Source organism: Puntigrus tetrazona, unplaced genomic scaffold (genome assembly GCF_018831695.1).
Source record: "Puntigrus tetrazona isolate hp1 unplaced genomic scaffold, ASM1883169v1 S000000148, whole genome shotgun sequence".
Classification (NCBI taxonomy): domain Eukaryota; kingdom Metazoa; phylum Chordata; class Actinopteri; order Cypriniformes; family Cyprinidae; genus Puntigrus; species Puntigrus tetrazona.
The window spans coordinates 328,074-344,462 of record NW_025047824.1 but is presented as its reverse complement, the minus strand read 5'-3'; the positions used below and the strand labels follow the sequence as shown (position 1 = coordinate 344,462).

General features: G+C 38.4%; 2 protein-coding genes across 10 annotated transcripts in view; both read right to left on the bottom strand.

The window, feature by feature from the left end:
* The window catches only part of LOC122332742 (E3 ubiquitin-protein ligase TRIM39-like), a 37,090-nt gene extending 28,732 nt beyond the window's left edge, over positions 1-8,358 (bottom strand). Inside the window, exons 1-10 of one of the 8 annotated variants that reach the window (XR_006248520.1) lie at positions 6,869-6,991; positions 5,638-6,224; positions 4,293-4,426; positions 3,966-4,185; positions 3,776-3,851; positions 2,509-2,750; positions 2,338-2,436; positions 1,886-1,956; positions 1,190-1,287; positions 20-208 (exon numbers count right to left, since the gene is read on the bottom strand). Coding sequence is in view for 6 of the 8 variants with exons in the window: in XM_043230125.1 (XP_043086060.1) it covers positions 20-208; positions 1,190-1,287; positions 1,886-1,956; positions 2,338-2,436; positions 2,509-2,750; positions 3,776-3,851; positions 3,966-4,185; positions 4,293-4,426; positions 5,638-6,224; positions 6,869-6,878 (1,726 nt within the window). In the remaining 2 variants the exon portion in view is untranslated. The other 7 variants (XM_043230123.1, XM_043230125.1, XM_043230124.1 and 4 more) reach the window with 7 other exon arrangements.
* Positions 8,359-8,470: 112 nt separating this feature from the next.
* Positions 8,471-13,571, bottom strand: btr31 (bloodthirsty-related gene family, member 31). 2 transcript variants are annotated; one of them, XM_043230130.1, is made up of 7 exons: positions 13,472-13,571; positions 12,768-12,955; positions 12,021-12,182; positions 10,397-10,459; positions 9,730-9,763; positions 9,424-9,453; positions 8,471-9,346 (listed from the first exon to the last, which is right to left on the bottom strand). In XM_043230130.1, exons 2-7 carry the CDS (start codon positions 12,951-12,953, stop codon positions 8,814-8,816), a joined length of 1,008 nt encoding a protein of 335 aa, XP_043086065.1. In that variant the 5' UTR covers positions 12,954-12,955; positions 13,472-13,571; the 3' UTR covers positions 8,471-8,813. The 2 variants fall into 2 exon arrangements, with proteins under 2 accessions (XP_043086065.1, XP_043086066.1); XM_043230131.1 differs by having other exon boundaries at positions 9,424-9,450.
* Positions 13,572-16,389: the final 2,818 nt, after the last annotated feature.

The window sequence follows — 16,389 nt, the reverse complement described above, 5'->3', positions numbered from 1 at the left end:
TATTTTAATTAACTAATACCTGTCAGTCTACATGTCAAGGGAGCCGACCAGTTAGTGCTGTTCATTTTATAAAATGAAATCAGTTCACTGTCCTGCTCGTCCACAGCATCAAGGACGAGTGACAGAGATGGACAGTATTTGTTTTGGTTGAGCAATTCATCACAAAACATTCGACATGCTTTCTGTGGGTCACTTTCGTATTTCCATCCTGAAAAAGAAATTCACGAATTACGCAAAGGACATTTTACAAACAGTTGCATCCTCTTAAGACCCGAGAAAAAGGTTTGTGTCTTTACATTGTTTAGAGCGGAAAAAAACCAAAGTATAAAAAGTGATTTCATCGATAAGTTATAACATGTCCTCGGTTGAGGACATAAGGACTTAAAAAAAAAGTCATAAATGAACATGCACAGGCAATACATTTGTAGTTTTCAAGATTTTTCTTTAGCAAATGTTGCATGAAGATCATTCTGAACTATGTTACAGTAGAATGATTTAATATACAATTCTTCTTTCTGTAAAATGTGTGTAAAATGGTAATAAACTGGTTTTCTCATCATATACAATATCTATAAACTAAATCTAATTTGCATATTACTGGTTTTGGGACAACATGTGATGAAAAAAAACAAGTGTAATAATGGGTAATAAGTGTAATAATATATCATATTTAATAGAATGCTGAAATAGAAATTTTTGCCCTATTCATTTGTCTCCCAAAATGCATAATAAACATGCTTTCAGCTCCGGTATGTGCATGTATGAAATCGACATCCTGTTTCGTAACCGAAAGTCATATTTTGATTTGAAACCCCATAATGTTTTCCTGAGATGTCGATTTATGATACGCAATTTAAAAATTAGACATATCTGAATTGAAAATGACAAGATATTGCTATCGCTAAAGTAAAGTAATGTCAGCCATTTTTGAAGACCATGGAGAGGGAGTGGTCCCGGTGAAACGTCCAATCGTTTGATATCTCTGAAACGCTATGAATGTGCTCTGTACAGGACATCCAGGCTTAAAACCGTGGCACGTACAGTTACAGAGGAATACGGTAAAATATAATGTACTCATATGAGGCCGCAGGGTCTTAAGAGGTTATAACAAAGAGGTTATAACAAAGAGCCCACACAGAAAAGGTTTCTTGCATATAAAACTACCCAAGCAGAAAGTGTCATGCATGACCTGATGATAGTGAAGTAAATATATGTGCAGTTGAGGGTCTCGGCCATTCTTCTCTTGTGGAGGTGCTCGGAGAATCACTGCCACTGAACGTCCACCCTCTAAAAAACACGACACGCACAACTTTTCAGTTCCGTTTATCCATCCAGTTTAGAAATTTTATTGCACATTAAAATTAAAGTAACATTGACTGTACACAGACAAAACAAAGTCTTTACAGCTAAAGACATCCGCCTGGTTTCTCAGACAAGGTTTAAATCCCAATCCTAGACTAAAATGCATGTTTGAACCATTGAATGCAACTGAATTGGTTTTTTCCCCCCTAAAGCGTGCTTATAAAAGTTACTAAATCAACCAAGGCGTACTCATTGCTTAATCTAAGACCTTGGTCCACCCCAAATTTCTCTCTCTTTTTAACCTCAATTCCAGCTCAGCTTTCGAGGTCTATTAATCTTCAGATATTTTAAACAAATCCATAATTATACCTTTAACAAACAAGGTCTTTAACAATATGGATCGTTTTTCTCTTTTCCCAGCGACATATTTTACAGTTATATCATATACGATTTGGTCGATTTTTCTCATTTTCAGACATGAAATAGACACCTGTAAATCATGACAGAAATATCAACTTTGGGTAGACTTATACTTTAAGTTATTAAAGTAAGGGTCCTTCTACATATTGTAGTATAACGTTACCCTTCACCGCATGTGCTTGCGTGATAAGGCAGAACATCAGCTGGGAAAGAAACCTGGCAAATGGGACAAATCTGTACGGATAAAATGCAAGACAATCATGTTATTCGTTGGTTTCCAGCAAAACAAATCAATTGGTTGACTTAGTTAATGCCATAGCTGCGTCTCATTTGCAAGGCTGCGTCTTTAAGAAGTTTACCGTTAAAATGAACGGTTAAATTAACCGTTAAAAACGAATTGTAGTATTTTACACCTCGCAAGGAATAAGTCAATTTTCCTAAATAAGACATCCGTAATAACACGTGCAGACTTCAAATGCGACCTCTGGATAACGCAGCCTCTGAGATAAGATATAGCTTATGCATTTTCTACCTTATAGATCCAGATCGCTTCCACGGATGATCAACAAAAATACATATGTGCGTTCGTCAAGGAATGAATGTCGATCGAAATACCTGTGATGATTGATCTAAATCGGTGTGAAGTGAACTCGGCTGGTCAGTGGCTCCGCTAACATCTTCATCTTCAAAAATAGCCGCATCAGTTACAGACTCCTAACGGAAATAATGGAAATGGATCGGTCGTACGATCTAAAAAGTAAAAAAATCAATACGGTGAAAACCTACGTTGCACTCTTTGACGTGTAAGGGCAGCAACGGCAGAGGGATTTTCCTCTCGCATTTCATGCATTTCGACTGCGGCATCTTTGCAAACTCGACAGAATCGAAGGGTAATGGTTCGGTGGAAAGCTGCTCTTGTAGTGGAACCACATAAAGCGTGTTTTTCCCGTTATTCGACACTGATTTCAGGAGCCGAGTTGAGTATCCATCGGAGTCTGTGGGAATTATAGTCAGCTTACGCCGCTCACCTGATGGTAAAATCAGAGGAGGATCAAATTCTGCCTTCATGTGCTGTCAGAATTATTGTAAATAAAAGTTCAAATTTGGACATGGATGATCTCTTAAGCTGTATTTACCACCAGTTGCAATTGCTGCAAATACTCTTGTCTTAGGAATATTTCATTTACTTAGAATATGCATTTAATATTAGAATCATCATGCAATGATTTAGATGTGATTCATTTGATTCAATTCAGACCTTAAGGTTTGTAAACCCCTCCCTTCCATAAGCCGACTCTACACTGATTGGTCAGCTGGCCAAGTCTGTTTTGATTGGTCGCCACAGACTTTGTTCATATTTCGCGGGCATTATGCAAATAGGTTACTTTTGCATGGCGAAAAACGACAGGTGAGAAGTATCTACTGCTTCCACCTGAATTCTGCGGTATGCTTATGATGGACGCTTTACTATCCCACGAGGCCACGGGGTCATATTAGATAAAGTGTTGGATACCAGAGATGCAAGTAACGTTACCTCAGAGAAATACGTTCTTCATTGTGGTTAAGTTGCACTTTTTTCTAATATTCAATGTAAACGGCCAACTTATTGAATTGTCGTGTTGATGCCTGACAACATTAACATTCCTCATTCATACTATATAGAGCGTACTGTTTTAGCGCTCAGGCAGTACGTTCAAATGAAAATGTAGTACCTAGTATGCAATTTCAGACGCAGCAAGTATCGACCTCTATCATGCAGTTTTTTGTTATCTTGATTTAAGAATTTTAGTTTTTTCTGGCTAGAAACAAGACACAAATACTAAGCCGTTTTTTGCAGTGTTTTAATGCATATTTACGTTCACAAAAGTAATTTTAAGGGTGTTTTAGACACAGCAAAAAAGTCTATTTTTACAGAAATTCAGTAACACAAATTTGTCGTTAAGACTTTAGATATGCAAGGTAGGACATTTCCACACCCATTTTTTGAAAAAATAAGAAAGAATGAATTCCTTTATTACATTTTATTTATAATAGACATGCAAAATATAAATACCTGTGCGCTTGTAAAACATCCAGCCCCCCTGAACAGTTTTTAATTTAGGAAATTCTTCCTCGAGCAAACTGACAATCTTAAACAAGCATAGAACACATACATTATTGATTTAAGTCACGGGAGAAAAAATAAAAAAATAAAAAAACTTGCATTGTATAATGATTAGTATTATGATAATGTTTGCAATTACCTCACTGTGTTTAAAACCGTCTGGAACAGTTAACAGCCTTTTCCCAAGCCCAGCATGTACAAGTTTTAGGTCTTCATCCACTTTTGGAGTAACCAGAGTTGGTTTGGAGAGCACATAAATGAGAAAATCTGTCTTTTTCACATTGCCAGGTTTAGCTACAGACAAGCGTTTTTTGCCCCAAGGCTGGTCATTTTCGGTTTCAAACATACTCTGGAATTGCCTGCAGTATTTCAGCAGAAGGTTATAAAAAGACAAGAAAAGTTATATTTTTAGGTGTTTAAATTGGTTACTAAATGCTAAATATTAAAATAGTAAACATAAAATTACCTTTTTAATGCCTGCCTCACCCTATTTTCAGGTTCTGGCAGAGTGGGCGAAGCAGTAGATGAAGACGGAGCCAGGCCCCTGGCTAACACATCAATGAGAGCTCTTGCTGCTGATTCCATTTCTGATGACAACGCCTGACAAAAACATTTTACCTTAAAAACCTTAATGCTAAATCAGCAAAATGCATTCTAATATATGCATTTTTACTTTAAAACTGTTGGCAAAGAAAGCTCCTGCCATTATTGCAGCTATCTTGTAATCTATTCAAAAAAATGAAATCTACAGGATGGTCACGGTCCAATCCCAGTCTCTGCACCCTGCATTTGGAGTGAAGTACCAAATGTAGGTTAAGGAGGTCCATCTAGAGGCTCTAGAGGACCCTTAAATCCAGCCAGAAGTGGGCGTGTGGCACCGGCCCTACAGGCCTATGCTTGTGCTAGGGGACACCCAGAGGAAGTAAGGGAACTGGTAAGTTTCTTTCATGTTTGAATGCCTGGATGGGGTAGATGGGTGGTGCTTCATAAGGACAGGTCGGCACCATACTACTCACTGGCCCCAGAGAAAGACTGGTGGAAGCCAGGGCTGCTACCCACCATCTACTTCCAGTGCCGAGACCATAGACTGTAAAAAAAGATGGATGACGCCACTGCACTTCCATCCACTAACGAAAGTGAAGTGATTCCCGGTATGGCAGCTGAATTTAGGTCATTTGGAGCCAGAGTCGGAGCCGAAGTTGAATTGAGAGTAATTTAATCATTTCATTTGTCTCACGTCCCATTAGATTACAGCCGGTCAACTGGGGGGTTGATACGAGATGGCTTCACTTTAAGCACACTCGGCCAAAACAAAGACGGACACTAACACTCTTGGGAGGGTATCTGTGTAAAGAACCTGCAGTCGGTTCTAGCAACCGGAGGCATAATGGATATTTGTTTAGAGTTGATTTGTGTGTTAATTAAGCAAGAGGGTTAGGTTTTCGCATTGGCAATGTTAGGTATGTTTATGTTCAAGTTAGTTTGGGTGGGTTTGGGTAATCACCAAGAACCATAACCTTAAATTAAACCGGTTGTGTAAAAAGTGTGGCTGTTACAGTCATGGAGATAGATGTGCAGGAAAAGGACATGGTAATTATGTAATCTGTGATCATTTTTGGATTGCAAATATTAGCAGATCAAATAACTAGTAACTTGTGTTGCCGCTCTCGTTCGTGTGTGCATGAATAGAAGTCACAGAAACAAAGTGTAGTGTGACCAACCCTTAACATAAAAAGGGATAAGTACTTTAACACAGACAGAAAGAAAGGCTGTATTTCATGCGTTTAAAGTGTTTAGTTGGTGATTCTTGCCTTCTCCTGACTCTCCTGCTCTATAGGAACACTGTTGTACGTCCTGTGGTCTCCTTCAGTGCGCTCCTTCTGATCATCTCTGCAGACCGGCTCCAGAGGTTTCTCGTGACATATATAAGTCTCCAGATTTTCCACAGCGTTGATGAGTGTGTGTTTCTTTAGACGCTGGACTCTGTGATGAGGCTCCAGGTGAGTCTCACAGTAAGAGCTTTGACACGTCAGACAGGACTTCACGGCTTTCTGCTTCCTTTCATGACAGATGTCACACAACACCTTAGGTCTTCCTATGTTGAGCTTGTCATTAAAATGTTGCGCAAAACTCTCAGCAATGTATTCAGGGGTGCTGCTATTGCTTCTGAGGATCATATTCACCTGGGAACTCTGTAGAGTTTGCCTAACCCCTAATACAGCACTACTAGTTTCTTTACAGGATGGACAGTAGAAGGTCTGAGTGTTTGTCCAGAACTTGTTCAGACAGGTTCTGCAGAAGTTGTGTCCACATGGAGCGGCGATTAGATCAGTGGACACATCCAGACAGATGGAGCACAGGAGCTCCTCGTTTAGTGGACCGCTGGAGGACGCCATGACTGAAAAGATAAGTAATGACAATATATCATCTACATTGCTGAGCAGAATAGATCTGATAAATGTAATGTACACTGAGTAAGTTTGTTTGATGATGCATGTTAAAAATTATGAAGAACCACTGTTTAAGCAGCAATAAAGAAATGTGTTCTGGCAGGAAGTTAAGGGAGTGTTGATGAATGTCACCACTAAAACCTCACCCATCTATAAACTTCCTGCCTGAGACGGCTGATCTGGTGCTTCAGAAGGCTCTGTGGTGCTGCAATGGATATTAATAATGTAACAAGTTTTTGCAACAATATTTTAAGTATTTTAATGCCGTTGTCGTGGTTTTGGTTAGTTTGGACTGAGTTGCTGTCATGGTTTCTGATTTGAGTTGAGTTCAGTTGTGTCTCATTATTTATTCTTAGTTAGTCTGTGTGCTTAAGTTCCTGTCTGTTCAGTGTGCGTGGTTGGTGGTTGATGTTCTGATGTTTGTTGTAGCTGTGAATCATCTTCTTTCTCATCAGCCTTTATCGCTCCCACACAACCGCAACAACTATCGCGAATATCTATCAGAATTTTGTTTATGAACGACAACACAGAAAAACCATGAAAAATATGCAAAATTTCAAACAAATGATCAACTGAATACCTGAAACTCTACCTTTTCTCATTCTGCACCTGGTACCCGTTTCTTGCTTTTGCGCCACATCAAAACCCCCTTTACAGCCATATGTTTGAAATACTTTCTGTTACCGCTTTATGCTATCGAACTACTGAATTAGTCCTTACTTACCTGTCAGCGAATATCAGGTCTGATGGTTAATCTCGGTTTCTGAATAGGAGTGTTCTTTGAAGCTTCCGGTTTCATTTCACTTTAACTGCAGTCTTTCGCTCACTTGCCAAGATGTCATATACTAGCTCCGCCTATAGTCTTGAATGCAGAAAGGTTTCTTATTCATCCCTGCTGAGTGTTTAAACTTCATCGACAACTTCAGTCTTTTCTGGGGCCATAGACAGCTGTTTAAACTGGATGACCTCCACCCAAACCAATTGGTGAAAAGGTGCTAAAGGACAAGATCTACTATGGAGTTAAAACCGCATCGAAACCTCCTACAGTTGCACGCCAGGGATCCAGAAATAAAAGTAACATTTAGTTTGAATCAAAAGTGAAACTGCTTTAACGATGAGTCGGAGACGTTCGCATCCATCTGCGAGTTTAACAACCAATCATAAACAATACCAGGTGGACATCGAGACGGGCGGCAGGCATCAGAGTCAAAGAGTCCAGGCGAAGGGTCAGTAGACAGGCAGCAAACAATCAGAGAAACCGTAAACATGGTGAATCAGTAGAAGGGTTATCAGCCGGGGCAAGGATTAGACTTCACAAAGAATGAGGGTTAGAGCTCAGCTTAAATGGCCAGTCTAACAAGGTTCACCTTGGGCAGGTATTCAGACTAGGGTGTGGGCATTGTGGGAAATGCAGTTCTGACAGTTAGTGCTCGGGGGAAGCCACAGAGGTGCGGTTCATGACACCTGCGCTGACTTTGGGATACCTTGCAATATTTTGCACAACAGTTAGTCTAATATGTCTCTAATATTGGTTAGGCTGCAATGCTTTTTCATGAGAGTTATGTCCGAATGTCCTAACTTCTGTCAATTCTCTTAAAAATAAAAATTTGCATGGTAAAAGAAATTAGTTTTCATATATCCATTATGTTTACTTTCTATATTTTTTTTGGTTAGGTGCACAGATTCCTAATTTGGTTTTGATGAACAAATTTAAATCCCTTGACAGCAGCATTTGCATAGTTAGTTTGTCCATTTTTCATGTTTCATATGTCAGGACAGTTTGAGTTCAGGAAAGATGTGTCCATTTCAGTTGACAGTTGAGATGATTAGCGGCTTTGAGTTTCTATCTTCATCATTATGGCCTGGGCTGAAGTATGGACAGAGTTTGCCAGTGAAAGAGTAGATATGAAAGCTGGACTCTACATCGTGAAAAGAAACCAGACCCTCCTCATAATCCTTTATACTGATTCTCTGGATACATACCAGAGGCAGCCGTTGCAAAAGTCTGAGGCCCTAGGAAGACAGAGGAAGACTAAGATTTTTACATTTTTGAGTTTTCAACAGTTTTTTCTTCAGGTGTATCAGTACATCATTTTTCGACGTAAGGGCTGTTCGTAGTTTTCAATCATTTGTCTTAACCTAACGATTCTTTCTATGTTGCCCCGTCAAGTAAAAAAAAGACTAGGAAAATGAACACATTCAAAATATAAATTTTTATTGTAGGTACACGCATCGTTTTATTACATTTCATTAAAAATGCATTATTCTATCCAGTATTGACATTTGAGAATTTAAACCCATTTCAGCACATATGTAAATATTACATGTCCCTGTTTTGCAGATTGATGTGCACTTTCATTAAGTAAAAGAATTGGAGCTTATATATAATTAAAAAAAATCTAATCGCTCAAAAAATTACATAATTTATTTACATTATCACTTGTGCATTGTATATGAACTGTTATAGATATAATAATGTTTGGTTAAAAGGTATTCGGAATAGCTTTCATTTATTCATTTTGGAAGATTTGTTGATTTTAACTGACAGGTGAGATGATCAGTGGCTTTGAGTTTTTTCCTCCTTTATTAAGGTATGGGCTGAAGTATGGATAGAGTTTGTCAGTGAAAGTCTGACCAGTGAAAGAGTAGATATGAGATTGGTGTCCTGCGTCATAAAAAGAGACCAGACCCTCCTCATAATCCACAAACACTCCCACAACCTCAGGTTTCACTTTCAGAGATAAAGAGACAGATGGTGTTTCACCCGCTGTATATTCAGTCTCGTTCCTCAGAGTCACAGCCCAGAATCCATTCACTGGAGTCAGCAGGTTTCCCTTCGTCTTAATATATTCTCTGGACACCCCTAAACTCCACGCTGTCTTTCCCTTCACCTGCACCTCGAAGTAAAACCTGCCCGAACTGAATCCCTGCTTTGCCAGAACCGAAATCATTGAAAACCTCTTTGGGTTTTCTGGGACGTCCTGCTTAATGTTTCCATGACTGACTTGTTTTCCATCATCAGACAGGATGAGAGACGGATTCGCCGTTTCAGGATCCAGAGTCACATCCACTAGATGAAAGATCAGACTTTATCAGTTAACTTCACAACATCGTGAACATTAGAAAATGATGTTAATCGCACTGTACCTGCAAATAACTGTGCCCACTTCAAACCTGCTGAAACAGATGATAATGTAAGAAGTAATTTCAGGTTAACAGTGAGTCTATGTCTGTTCATGTTTTTCATCCACCAGTTTGCGAAGCAATTTGCTTTTACAGTAAATACGTTTGCAATTGACAATCACCATTACATCAAGTACTTATAAATGTTTGTAATTATTTTTCTTTTTTTCTTTATTACTATTATTATAAATTATGCATTATTCTAAATATCAGATACAATCCTGTGAATGAGCAAGTTTCGAGTAATATAATATTTGTACATTCACGTACCGGCTTTATGGAGTTTTTCATTTAATGAGTACATCTACAGAAAGGAGAGAAGACAATAAAAAAAATTGCATCAAAATATATATGATATATGGCTCCAAAACGCGATATAAAATAACACATTTCCGTCAAAATCAGAATTGTAACGATATTTTTGGTTTTACCCAAAATGCGGTAACAAAATGTTATTCTGCCATGTTTTTGGCGATATATCCGCTCAGCCAATCGCAGCGCACCATTCCACGCACCGTAGACACTGACAAGCTACACAATATTGTGTTCATAATTACAAATGAATCGCATCTGTTTACGAATGTGATATTGCATAACAGTGTTTTACTAATGGCGTTATGCACAGTGCATTTTTAACCATTTTAATTTGAAAAATAACTTTCACAGTATTTCAAGAGGTGTATTGCATTTAAACAAAGTGTCATGGATTTAGTTTTTATGATAAATCTTTGAAAATACAAATCTAGATTCAACATATTTATGTTATTATAGCCTAACGATTGTATGTGAAAGTTTGAAATGGAAAATAGTGGGGTTTTTTGCCTCGCCACTTCCATGGTAAAGAAAACAAGTGAATCAAAATGGATTTCTAGTGTTGTGGAACCAAACTCTTTATATATGCATTTCTCTTCAGTACATTTTTACTGAAGACACAGACCTGCGAGACGTAGAGCGATGTGCTTTTCTTCAGCTGACTGAATTCCTGCCGCAGATCTTCAACCTGTGCAACACGGTACAAATGTTACCGCAAATTCGTTTTAGTCTGGACCATGATCGACAATCGTGTTTTGCATATAACAGATTGATCCAGACAAATTAAACTACCAAAAAACTCAAAAGGTAACAAAAAAATTCAATTAAATTAAATAAAAAAGGCTTGCCACATAATATTGGATGATTATATTACAAAATACGTATATTTATCTTACAAAATGCATACATCTAATACAGGAGCAGTGGGGGACTTCTTATTACAGATATGCATGCTTTATTTCACGTCTTTTGAAAGGTTTGGAGGGTCCTTTGAATTCATTTGGTAGCAGTGACTGAGTGAATGCATTTTAGTCCAGTGCTTGAAGCTAATAGGCTAGGCTAATTAGCTAGTTCAGCTAAGTTTAGAGGCTGTCATATGTGGGTCAACTTACTTTCTTGTGCGTTTTCAACAGAAGTTGTACGTTGATTCAATGGATATATATGAATTATTGACGTTATTACAACCTAAAGATTCTATGTGAAAGTTTGAAACGGAACTAGCGTTGTTCGTCTTGGCATTTTTACTCAAACGAATTAACATTCGTAACGTTTTCCTATGCCTTTCTCTTCAGAGAGAGGATCTTCAGGATCATGATCTGCAATCTTGGATTAATACAGACAAACAGTTTTCTTTATTAGTGGCGTAATTGCATCATACGAGGTATGACTGCTTATGGGTAAATCTACGAAACCGTATTCAGTTGCTGAGGGGTTAATCGTTCTCGCTGAAACAATACGAGACGTGAAAGCAGCGAAGGCAATTAAAACGGTACCTTTATTCAACGATAGTGTATGCTGAAGATATTGTTGCACATGTGGTGGGCAACTTAAAGGGATCCCCAGGTGTTAAGTCATTTATAGTTTAATATAATGCACCTTGTGTTTAATATGTAATAGAAACCCATGAAACACAACTGACTATTGGGGACGCCCTTATTTTATGTGCACATTATATTCTGTGTCAATGCATCGTTGAAGTCCAGGGCATTTAGACTAGTATTACATTATGTATATGACGAAGTTGTCGAAACCCAAACATTCGCCCATTCATAGTCTTAAACTATGAATTTTTATTTGATTTGCACAGCACCGGTGTGTTAAAATAGCGGAAAACTCAAATTCGAAAGCATGGTTTGCGCATTTATTTGCACGCTGTTTATAGGACCCTATTGCGAATGTAGTCAGAGCTAAATGGAGAAAACAAAGACTTGGAGAACTTTAAGTGATTTTGCTGCACTGTGGTAATCACCAGCACATCACGCTAAAATTATTATTGTCATTATGTTGTTTTTTAAATCTTAGGTATTGACAAAAATGTGTATTTGGCGCTCGCATGCTAGTTTCGCTGAAATACCAGATATGAGGAGTATCGGTTAATAATGAATGATTTACTATGCAATCCATTGATTAAAAGCATTATAAACGGTAATATTCTCTTATTACGAGTGCTTGATTTTTGGAATCGGATAACTTAATCGAGTGAGATTAATAAATAATTGAGAAAAAGCAGTCATGATTGGAATACTTACCTTTTGACTGAAATCGGTGAAGGTTCGGGGGTCAGATGCAGAATATGGTTTAGGAAAGGTGAGCAATATGGCTACCAACAGAAAACCCAGACTAATAATCATCCAGTTTGAAATGTGGACTGTTCGAGATGAAATAAGGAAACAGTCGATGGAGGTGAGAGTCTGAAAAAAGAATGAACATTCGCTTTAAAGACCATTTCAGGCGCAAAGTTTGCTCCAAGGACTACTTCATGAATTACCCATTTGGGGTATTTACCTCAGACACTTTTTCAGGCACAAATATGACGTGGGCTATAAAAAGTTCTGAAGCGATTAAATAAACTTGACTGTAATGCAAAGGAAAACTGTTCGGGTCACCGTTGACTTCCACGGTAGGAAAAACAACCCAATGGTGACACAAAACCAAAACCTTCCTTTCCAAAGAAATTCATACAGGTTTGAACCACTTGAGGGTCAGCAAATGATGACAGGATTTTCATTTTTTGGGCGTACTGTACCTTTAAATTATGTTTTAGTGCAAGCTTGAAAGCGATAAAAACATGTTCTTTGGTGATGCAAGCTTTATAACCTGTTGAAGATTTATATATTGTGCATTGCTGGACGTTGAAATGTTGTGCAACTGTATAGATGATTGCTTAAATGGTGTTTAACATTTTTTGAAAGAGTATTTTAAATATTTTATATATTACGTTTATTAAACCCTTCAGTGTACATGTGTGTTTGATGTGTTTTGTTTGTGTCTCTTGCCTTTTTCTGCTGTTTCAGAGTTTCTTTACAGAATGGACAGAAGCAGGTCTGAGTGTTTGTCCAGAACTTGTTCAGGCAGGTTCTGCAGAAGTTGTGTCCACATGGAGCGGTGACCGGATCAGTGGACACATCCAGACAGATGGAGCACAGGAGCTCCTCGTTTAGTGGACCGCTGGAGGACGCCATGACTGAAAAGACATGAAAAATTGTAACAATTTGGAAAATTCGGGTTTGGTTCTTTAACAACACCATCAATGGTTTGGCAAGTAAACGCTTGGAATTCAGTCTTGTAAACTGGTTTAACTTGTGGAATAACTTGAGCATTTTTCCTTTCAAAAAACTCAGAGTAAGTTCACGGTTATATCTGTGTTTACGTATGATCGCGTAAACTGGTAAAGTAACAATACAAAATGCTAATTTTATGTTTGAAGTTCAGATATTACAGTGATCTCACGTAAAAAGATCAAAGTCAAACTCGTCGAATGCCAATTTTGCACTAGAAGAAAAATATATTTGTAACTCGTGTTAACAACAACCCCCAATAATGCAAGGTTATTTTATATATATATATATATTTTTTTTTTTTTTTTTTGTTCAAAAATTAGTTGTACCATAAGTGCACAAATCAATAGATACAGTCAATGAAATGACACTGTAATAATATGCAGACTAGTTTAAAAGCTGAACAATCTTACATCACTTACCCGTCGGATGTGATCACTAGTTTCAGTGTGTAAGAACGAAGAGGTTGTTGTCCGAAGAAGCTTGCAGCTCGTCTGTTTTGTTTAGTTTTACCTTCACTGAAGTCTTTCACTCACCTGCGGTGATGTCATGCTGTAGCCCCGCCCCTTAATCACCAATAAGGAACAATTTGTAAGAATGTGCAAACGTCTTTAAAAATGAATTAAACAGCTTTCATCACATTAACAACATGCACACGAAAAATCATTTTCCTACACACCAGTCATTGGGATTTAAAATGCTTTCAGCTGCATGCTTTTGTTTGATTTTATGTCAGAATGTTAATGATACTGCAAAACCTACACTTTTGGACTTTTATCGAGTCACCGGTTTCCATCTTCCGCCATCTTGGAGTATCATGACGCACGTCTGCTTTTTCTCCAGAATGTAAACAATGCAGATTATGAGGATTATGTGGTAAATGTTACCTCGACCCTCTTCATGGGTTCAGAAGTAAAGTTTACACACCAGCAGTGAACATGCTATTTGGTTGCACAGGTGTTTGTATTAAAACATTGATACTTTTAGCCACTTTAGAGTTTTGCATTAGGTATTTTTCTTAACTTAAAAAGTCATGGTTTTATTACTTGTTGTTATATTTCTGCTCCTCGAGGCCAGTTTTTGTTTTGCTCTTTTAATCATGACGTGTTTGATGTAATTTTTTTTTCAGGAGACTAAACTAAACCAATACAATTGGTTGTCAATTGTCAATTTTACATGCATTCATTATTCCACTTTCACTTGAAAGTACGTTTCTGGCTTAGTTTTGATTGACCTGGCAACCCTGTGTTCTTGCTCTCCAGACGATCAGGTGTTGACGTGCCATCACCAGACATGTTCGGAGCGGAGGTGATCAGGTAAATGTCAACCGAACTGTTTTTGTTGAACCTCGATTTTTGAGATTTCCTCCCAAAATCCCTAAACCCTGCCAAGTTTTTGTTCTCATCTTCATCTCTTCTGATTGAATATGCATTATTATGTTGCATTAGATTTATAATGATAGTTTACCCAAAGCTGTCAACTCTGTAGGTTACGAGGTTACGAACATGACTGAATACAAAAGATCATTCGAAGCATGCTGGGAACCAAACAACTTTGGACCCCATTGGTTTTCTTTGCACGTGCGAAAAGTAAGCACTGAGATATTCTTCCCAAATTGTCATGAAGATTTATTTATTCGAACTATCCCCTTAAAAGCTGTGCTCGTGTGATAATTCCTCTCCACCAGAAGGTGGCAGCGCCTCCAAACATTAGGTGTATGGTTTCTTTGTGGTTTGCGTATTGCTATTGTTCGCATGCACAGAAAACCCAGATAACCTACCGCATTTGTCAAACGTTCAAAATACAGCCCGAGGACACCGTTTGTACAAGTTGTGATGCAACAAATTAAATTTTCAGGGCGAACTAACTAAAACAGCATGTTGAAACGTACGCAGTATGCGAGAATAAACATTTCCAGCACATCGCATCCATACTAAAACCTCCGAGTTCTGACTTAAATTAGTAGGTTCAATGACACTGAACCTCCCAGAACCCAACTGAAAACAAAGCCCTGTTTACAAGCTCCTGGAGAGACGCGGTGAGCGCTGTTGAGGATGAAGCTTACCTGGATAGAGCTCAAGGTCTGCTCAGAAGAAGCTTGCTTGATAGTTTCCAGCAGAACTTTAGTTAGTGTCGTTATTACGATATATCTACTTAAACCAGGTCCTGAACTCTGAAATGAACTCTGCTTTAACGCTTTACATGTAAATCAGAAAGGCCTATTAAAACTTTATTTTTGACGACGTTCAGAAGGTTCAGTTTTCATAATCTATAGTTTTTCTTTGGCATATCTTAATGGGTGGAATTTTATCTTATCATTTTGCTACATCATGTTACTGTTGAATATCCTGTAGAACAACCGCTAAACAAATTTCCAACAACATACTCTTTCAGTTTCTTTGCTCGCAAAAGACGAAATTTTGAATAGCATTCGCAACCAAACACTTAATGGCGCCCATTCGAGTGGCTTTGGTTAATAACGTTCTTCAAAACATCTCCTTCGAATGACAGACTGTTTAATTTCCAAATGAACTGTACTTCTCATGTTAGGCATGATGGATAATTCCTCACACTTGGTTCAGAACTTTAAGAGACCCTAGGGAGAAAGTTCAGAGAAAGCTCCCTGTTAGCTGGAAGAGTCTGCTCCGGATCCTGCCGCCTGTCTGAGTGAAGTGAAGTGAAGTTAAGTAGACTCCCGCCGCACTCAATGAAGGATTTCCTCGAGTGAGCGTCAGTCACATGATCTCTCTGCCCCGCGCTGCTCTGCTCCAGAAGCCTCTATAGGAGGTGTGAGATTCCCTATAGCAGCGTGAGGCCGGACCCCTGGACTCTTCCGCTTACTGTAACCGTCTCCTGATGGATTCTCCACAGTCTGGAGGCGATTATGTTGAGAATGATTCAATTTAACCCAGCGAAGCCACTATTAGTTCTCTGGAATACCGACTAATCAGCGCCGGGGTTCGCTTAATATCGCCACTTGATTTGAATTGCATTTCATTTGATTCAAATTGCATTGCTGTGCTTATCTGCTTGTTTATCTTTTTAGTTTTGGTAAATGACTGCCATGTTCATTTACATGGTCCAGCAAGCATGGACATACCGTGGTATTGTTACGATATACTTCCACAAAATGTAGTGGTTTCATAGTTCTCCTATAGGTACAAAGAGCATAGTGGTTCACGTCTAAAATGGCTTCCATGCTACTGTACAATTAGCATAATCATGTGGTTTTGTGTTTTATTGGTTTGTCGCTGGTGTAACTCAGTGGATTTTATGGACCATTTAGCTAATAAGCGCCATTCATTGGAGAAGCGCTTGATTCGGTCTCTCGTTGTCCTGC